The sequence below is a fragment of the Nicotiana tabacum genome, chromosome 17 (assembly GCF_000715075.1).
Source record: "Nicotiana tabacum cultivar K326 chromosome 17, ASM71507v2, whole genome shotgun sequence".
Taxonomy (NCBI): Eukaryota; Viridiplantae; Streptophyta; class Magnoliopsida; order Solanales; family Solanaceae; genus Nicotiana; species Nicotiana tabacum.
Window position 1 is genome coordinate 110,396,843 of NC_134096.1, and position 8,199 is coordinate 110,405,041.

An 8,199-nucleotide genomic window follows, 5' to 3' on the forward strand; every position below is an offset into this window, starting at 1 on the left:
TACGGAAAGTTCCAGCATAATATACTGGAGATTGGTGTGCACATGTGTATGAACTTCTAGCATATTATGCTGGAACTCCAGCACACGGAAAGTTCGAGCATAATATACTGGAGATTGGAGTACATGTGTATGAACTTCCAGCATACTATGATGGAAAATATACTGGAACTCCAGTATATTATTCTGGAAGTTCACATGTAAAAAATCGAACTCCAGTATATTATGCTGGAATATTTTCCGGATTTTGAACAGTATTTTCGTTCAGATTTATCTTTACATGAAAAGTGGCTAAATTTCGATTACTTTTGAAATTGTGATTATTTTTCAATTATCACTTGCAAATTTAGCTATTTTTGAATTTTACGCATAAAATTCCCTTAACCTATACAAGATAGAGAATGTTAAAAAATGAACTTCACAGGTCATTCCTCACTTAACACTTGTGTTTATTCAAGATCAAAATCTTTTTATGACCACACTCAAAAATTAAAATGATTCTTCACAACTAGTTTTTCAAAATTTTGATGCAAACACCACCTAAAAATGGAACAAAAACCTAAATTTTATTTAAACCAATATTTAGGGGTCTTATTTCTCACACATTTTCCTCAATGCTACCTCTATGCCTTTAGGCCAAAAATGAGGGTACAAACTGTAAATCAGGAATAAATCAATCCCTTTCCTAACAAGACCCGGATCCGTCTAATAGAATCTGGATATTAAAACAGGAGACCAGACGCTAACCCTAACACGACCAGATTTTCTGGATTCTTCTCTTTCCTCTAGTACCTTCAATCTCCCTAGCTGCGCGCAATTAGAATTGCGGAGTCTACTAGGGTTTAGCGACCCACCGATCGGAGATTTTCTGTTCGGTCGCTTTATCCGCCGTGGAAACGCATCGTCGGCGAGACTCACCCATCCATCGTACTGGTACATGCCTTTTCCTTTAGCAATGTTGAATTCATAGCGTATCTCTATTTTATTGCTGAATTTTCACTTTAACTATTTTGGATTTTTGATAATTAAATGTGAATTTTCATTCTCTTTTCAAATTTGCTAAGTTCCTTGTCGCATCCACGATTATAGATATTATATGGGCGATTGGGCGCTCATACAAAACCGTTTTTTTTGGGTATACAACTGTACAATTATGACTCAATCCCAAACTAGTTGTATTGGCTATATAAATTTCGATTCAGTTCAAATAGCCTGCTTTATTGCACTGTTGAATTATTTGTAGAATTCTCTAAATCTCCCACATATGCCCCCAAGTATTGGTCTACTTGTAAGAATGCAATACATGATGTGTGGTTAGGCGCGGGTCTAATTTTCCTGGTATTTAAGTGGAGAAAGGTAGAGGGCAAAGTGGAGAAGGCAGAGGGGTCCCCTATTATCCATCAAGTCTTAACTGTGCTCCACCGGCCCTCAGGTATTCCTCGGTTACGGGTTATCAAAAGAAAATCTCCCACATATCCCTACACTGTCATACAATGTCCAACCTACTCCCGTCAAACAGTAGACCTAATGCATGTGTGGCAAGAACACAAATGTTAATGGACACTTTTTCTTTCATTTTTAGTGTTTTTTTTAAGTTTGCATAATGGAGAATCTTGTGGGCGATGTGATGTGCTTGATTCATCTTGGAGTTTCATATGCACAATAAAACTGTTTCAAGTTGTTAATTATGCTGTATAAATGATTTTATTAAAGATCAATATGGAATTTGAAGGTACTCATTGCTGATAATTTGATTTCTCTTGAAGGTAAACTAAGTTTTTGTCTACTTCTTTTGCAGATACTCAAATTTACAAGTTTTTGTGGACAGAAGAGAATCAAATAGAGATGGAGGATTGGGGTAATGTTGATATTTCTCGAATTTCTTATTACTACTCTTCCTGTGTAAAACTAATTCAATTACTATTGATGCTTATACGTCTTGCTTTATTTAGGAAACAATTTATTGTTCTTTTCTTTTTCATTTTTGATAAGTAGGAAGCTGTTTACTGTTCTTAATTGGAAGGCACTAAATGTAAGTCTTTGTGTACTCCATATCTTTGTGACATCTATTGTTTCATGATAGATTATTATTATTTATAGGTTTTCTGTATAACTTTGATATTGGGAGATGTGTCCCTTGCCGAAGTAGTATTATTTATAGTGGCTTGTTGAATTAGTATCTATCCCAACCTTGGTGGATAGAGTTATCTGTTGTTGGTGGGAGGTGACAAGTTTCCCGTGGAATTAGTCGAGGTGCGCGCAAGCTGGCCGGGACACCACAATTATAAAAAAAATTATTATTTATAGTTCTTACATGCAAAAGTAGTATGATCTTGTCTGGTGTTGTATATTCCTTGTAATTGATATAGTTCGACCAATGTCCTAAAGGCTATGGTTTAGGGTGTGTTTGGTATGAAGGAAAATATTTTCCGGAAAATGTTTTCCAATTTTCCCATGTTTGGTTGGCTTAAATGTTTTGGAAAACATTTTTCTCATGAACTCATTTTCTCCAATTGGAGGAAAATGTTTTCCCTATTAAGAGAAGGGAAAACATTTTTCAAAACTCTTTTTCAACCTTCCTCTCATTCCCCGTCCCCACCAACCCACACCAACCCACACCAACCCACCTCCACACCCCAACTACGCCCACCCTCGCCCCAAAATAGAAATATTATTAATAGTACTTTCTTTTCATGATATAAATAGAGTTAATTTTTTTCATTTCAACAAATGAGTATTTTCTTTCATTTCAACAAAATGATGTAGTAAAAAGTATTTTCTTTTCATGATGTAGAAAAAGTATTTTCTTTCATTTCAACAAAATGAGTTTTTTTCTTCATGATGTAGAAAAATTATTTTCTTTCATTTCAACAAAATGAGTACTTTATTTTCATGTTGTAGAAATAGTACTTTTTTTTCAACAAAAAAGAGTATTTTTTAGTTATGGAGCACAAATTTTAGCGTTGTTTTTGCGTAAAAAAGTAACGTAACACATTAGTTCTTTTGAGTTTGTGATAAAATCACTAATTTTCCATAAAAATATTTTCTAGGAAAACATTTTCCTTCTTACCAAACACACCCTTAATATACAAAATTTTCCGTGCCATTATATGTCTCCAACTAGTGGATGAAATGGAGTAATCTAATATGAAGATGCAAAATATTACTTAATGTCCAGCTTTTGTTGTAGCTACTCTTTTGCAAAATTCATGAAAGATATATGCACTACGAGCTTTCGCGATATTTATTTATTCAAGCAAATTTTGGGATGTAGCACAATAACCATGATGTTGTGGGACGCTAGGGGTTTGAGGTGTGCAATTGTTGCCTGCACTTCCTCATTGCTCTGTCAAACCTCAGTCTAACTAGGTGTGCAACGTAGAACAATTACTGTTATTATTTTTGCTTTCTTCTTGAGGGATGGTGTTAATATTAATGTAAATGGGGACATGTTGGGTAGGAATGCAGGACACATTAACTCAAAACTTTCCTTGTTCCTTCTTGATACTTTGACACCAACAATTTTGTTTTAACCTCATAATGTGCACTGCCTGTTGCTCACACCGGGGGTTTGTGGGTGCAGAAAGGAAAAGGAATAAACAATTATCTAACAATTCATTTCACTAATCAATGGTAAACTGCTTTCTTTATTAATCGTAAGAGTTTTCTACTTGATTCTGGATGTCTATGTGCTGAGGGCACTTCACTTGAACTCACTGGTCACATAGATATGATTTTGGCATAACGTTACAGATAGATGCTTGCACCAAAGAAGTAAATAACCATAGTCAAGTAGTCAAATATCTACAGTAATTGGTGTCGGGACAGCTTGCGCACCTCGGCTCTTCTACCGGGTACCTGCAACCTCCCACCAGCACAGGTACCAGGTAAATCTGTCCACCAGGCAAATGGGAACAAATCACCTTGTGTTTTTTGTCCCTCTTGGGATTTGAACGAGACCTGTATGGTTCTCCACCCACTTCATTGACCACTAGGCCACACCTTGGGTCTTGGCAATAGACTATGCACGTCAGGTCCCTATTTTTAGGAGATATTGCATGCTCAACCAAGTGTATTTAAGGGATTGAGGATTTGATTCATTTATCTTTCTGAAGTGACTTGGATTCCCTGTCCAAGATATTGCATGTTCAAACCAGTGTATTTAATGGATTGAGGATTTCATTCATCTATCTTTTTTTCTGAAAAAACTTGGATTTCCTGTCCATTTACATTGTCTATCACTCTACTGTGCATGCAGAAAAAGAGATGTAATTACCCTCAACTACCTCTGTGGTTAAAATCTGTGATACTACCAATCTTTCTGATATAATTGCCTATGTTTACTGATTGGCTGTTCACTAGTGAATTCTGAGTTTTGGTATAACTTGACAAATTTTGTAGTTCTAAACCACATCATTGTATGCAAGATTGTCTATAATTTGCACTTTTTGTTTCAGAGGATGTTCCAGTTCCGGATCTTCTTAAGAAGGAGCAACCAGGGAGTAAATGGGATGATGAAGATGCAGATGATAATGATGTAAAAGAATCTTGGGAAGATGAAGAGGAGCCTGTTCCGGTATAGTTGACTAGTTATTGGTTTCCTGCTTTTGTTTTGTGAACAGGCTTGCAGTATTCGTGAATTCCAAAAATTCATCTTAGTTAAACTGTCTTGTTCCAATAATCCACTTCTTTGCCTGCTAATGTTGTGTGTTTATCAGTATCTTGAAAAGTAGAAATTGCTCTTTTGGGTTGAGAATATCTACTTGGATTAACTTATAAAAGAATTATCCAAGTGATTTTGGTGGTGGTGTTGCTGCATCAATGGGTTGTATTTATGTGTTTTGCATGCTAACCTGGAAGTGTAATGTAATATTTTAGTCTCTTTTGGATTTTGCTGATTTCTGTTATGCGTCATATGCTTTGCATACTAGGTGAATTCCATTTATTTGAGTAGGTTGCATCATGCATGCACAAATTATTTGGTTATCATACGACTAATAGATGAAGGAAAGCTATGTTGAGTGGGATAATAGAACACAGTTCAGATGCTTCTGTATCATGTCATTGTTTGCTGCTGGTGCAGGAGACCCATGGCAAATTCCTTAGTGTTTGCATATGAGTTCATAGATTAGAAACCCTCACTTTTGTGTCTATTTCTCTGAGAATATGATATAAGCCTGATCAAGATATTAATGCAGTTGTCATCATTTAATAGAGCAGAACAGAATTTGCGATACTCATGGTGAAAAGCTATTTCAGCCATGTAATCATAGGACTGCTTAGGGTCTTAAAAAAGCTATTTTAGCTTTGTAATCATGAGACTGCTTAGAGTTGTTAAGAGCTGTTTCAGCATTGTAATTATAAAACTGCCCGTTTTCCTTCTCCATTTTAAATTTACTTCTGAGTATGTGATATTAAAGGCTTTCCCTGTATGATTGTGTTGTCACTTGTCACCGATCCATGAGGAGAATGCTTGAAAGCAATGTTATTACATAACCTGTTATATGTTTCATCAGCTGTTTATAGAAGAAAATTACTCATGCCATACAACCAATTCTAACATTAGGGTGATTCTCTTCCGTGGAATATTATTTTCTTTAAGAAATTTAATTATTGTCCTTCATGCATTCTGTAAGATTATTTTCGTATCACTGCCTATATTTTTCTATTCAACGTGCTCATGCACCATGTTACGTGCTCGGTGATTCTCATGTTCTGGTGACATGTGTCCTATGTCAAGTACTGTCTCTGCATGAAACGTCCTATGTCTTGGTCTAATCAGTTTAAGCTATGGTTGATTGATCAGGCACCTAAACCAGAACCTCCTGCTGAGAAGGCACCCAAGAAGTCTGCTGCAAAAGCTAGTGAAAAGAAAGGCAAGGAAGCTGAAATTCATACCAAGGAAGAGCCTCTAGATCCAGTAGCAGAGAAACTTCGCCAGCAAAGGTTAGAGAACTTACATATTTGTCACTAATGCCGTTCATGCCTCCAATAGAGTAGTTTTAACTGAGAAATACAGGATTAATAATTTAGCTGAATAAGAAGTTGGTGTCATGCCAAGACAATATTCTCGTATAGGTGAAATTATGTGGGAGGGTGACGGGTAAAGGAGTAATTTATCTTACAAACTGAAATAAACAAGTCAGGTCGGTTATAGTTAATAAGTTGAATTTTATTCTGGTCGGGAATTGTGTGTTGCTTTCCCTGTCTGTAATTTCTTGGGTTTCCCGGTGAACAAAATACAATTTGGTATTCGGTTCTATGACATGCACACCTCAAGTTATTCAGAATTCTTTTCGCATGTCTCTTTTACAGGCTTGTGGAAGAAGCCGATTATAAGTCCACAGCTGAATTGTTCGCCACGAAAGGTGGTGATGACAAGACCATTGATAATTTCATCCCCAAAAGTGAGAATGATTTCTTGGAATATGCTGAGTTGATTTCTCATAAGCTGCGACCATATGAGGTTTGGCAAGTTTAACCTTTTCAGTCTTTTCTGATTTCTTGATTGTTGGGGCTTAATTTTGACTCGGCATTAAATGCTTGTCTTTTTTCAGAAAAGCTACCATTATATTGGGTTGCTCAAGTCTGTTATGAGATTGTCAATGACTGCGTTGAAAGGTGCAGATGCTAAAGAAATTGCCTCTTCTGTTACTGCAATTGCAAATGAGAAGATTAAAGCAGAAAAGGAAGCCAATGCAAGTAAAAAGAAAGGTAATGATGTGCCTAATTTTGTCTATATGATAATTGCGACCTCCAATGGCTGGGCTTATGACTTTTCCCTTGCAGGTGCAAAGAAGAAGCAGATACATGTTGATAAGGCAGATGATGAAGCTGTGGTAAATGCATATGATGGTTATGATGATTATGATTTCATGTGAAAGGGAAACTTCGCAAACACATGCATGTTAGGCCGACAATATCACCTTTCTAGTTACATCAGTCCGACAATCTTTTGGATTTACAAGTGACAACTGTGAGGAAGATCCTGCAGCCTGTTCTCCCAATTCTGGAGGCTTATTGAGTGTCTTATGTTTTTTTTTTTTGGTTTACATTTTGAGGTCAGTTATTGATTGGAGATACATTGGTAAAATATTTTTCAGTTGATCTGCGTTTTCTTGTATGATGTGGATCTTAGATTTTGGACCTATAGATTTCCTGTAACTGTCTTATTCGAAACTATTTATATGGACTCTTTATTCTCATGCTTTTCTTTTGTTGCTGACTATTTGGCGATGTGTTTATATGGTAATTATTTGATAGTGTTTCTGTGGAAATCAAATGGCCCAGAGTTGAAGGGATGCAACTTTGGTTCGAATATAACCATATGAAATTCTTGTTTTAAGACTTGGATTGCCAAATTCAACATCTGCATGAGAGCATGAACCTCTGGCAATTCTGAACGCCTCAGCTCTTGTTCTTTATGTTGTTATTTCTGGAGAAGTTTACGTAATTAATGCCAAAATTGACACATTTTGATATCTTACGAGCTCATTTTGTTGACGCAAGCCATAATCTTAACAAATAAGATGTACTAGTAGCACTACGAATTGAAGTTGAGATGGTTCGTTGCCGTTTGAACGGAGAAGTGGCCTCATGTATGTCAAATTCTTGATTTGGAGTATAAAGTCAAATCATAAATATTTTAGTCCGTGTTGAAATTCATCTATGATATTTGAACACATGTTCTATGTAATTTTAGAAATTTGATCTTAAAATCCAAATTTCTGAATTGTTCTGGGAAGCGCAATTAGCAAAATTGAAGCACTTCTTGATATACTAGTTTCTCTTCAGATTAGGCTTTCAATGAGTGTTTAGTTTTCTATGTTATTTTTGAATATAGAAATGTTGATATCACTTCAATTGCCTTCAGAAAACATCATAAAATTTGACGGTGAAATTTTAGTCTGGTGGAGTGGTGGTGACGAACTCGCATAATGGTACTTGAACAAAGATGTTTTAGGTTTAATTTAGTTTGAATTTGTGTCCAACCTATATATTGATATTCCTTCTCTCTATAAATAGCTACAGTTTCAACTAGAAAAACAGCAACAGTATAAAGAATGAAATCACTACGTTTTTATTTTTTTCTTTCTCAAGATTAAAATACAAAAAGGTGTGAAAGCAAATCAGGTAGGAGTATAATTAAGTTGAAAAAACCAAATGGGAGTATAAATAATATTATTATGACTGTCCCTTTTA

The 8,199-nt window shown here is 35.7% G+C and overlaps 1 protein-coding gene across 1 annotated transcript; it reads left to right on the plus strand.

The window, feature by feature from the left end:
• Nucleotides 1-694: 694 nt before the first annotated feature.
• LOC107771174 (uncharacterized) lies at nucleotides 695-7,202 on the plus strand. The gene is made up of 7 exons (XM_016590503.2): nucleotides 695-930; nucleotides 1,796-1,855; nucleotides 4,455-4,573; nucleotides 5,804-5,943; nucleotides 6,313-6,463; nucleotides 6,555-6,711; nucleotides 6,787-7,202. Exons 2-7 carry the CDS (start codon nucleotides 1,843-1,845, stop codon nucleotides 6,876-6,878), a joined length of 672 nt encoding a protein of 223 aa, XP_016445989.1. The 5' UTR covers nucleotides 695-930; nucleotides 1,796-1,842; the 3' UTR covers nucleotides 6,879-7,202.
• The last annotated feature ends 997 nt before the right edge of the window (nucleotides 7,203-8,199 follow it).

Excerpts from the sequence above, each read along its gene's own strand:
- LOC107771174 (XM_016590503.2), top strand. Across the intron at positions 4,574-5,803 it reads ATGAAGAGGAGCCTGTTCCG|GCACCTAAACCAGAACCTCC; the intron begins GTATAGTTGACT and ends TTGATTGATCAG. Across the intron at positions 5,944-6,312 it reads GAGAAACTTCGCCAGCAAAG|GCTTGTGGAAGAAGCCGATT; the intron begins GTTAGAGAACTT and ends TCTCTTTTACAG.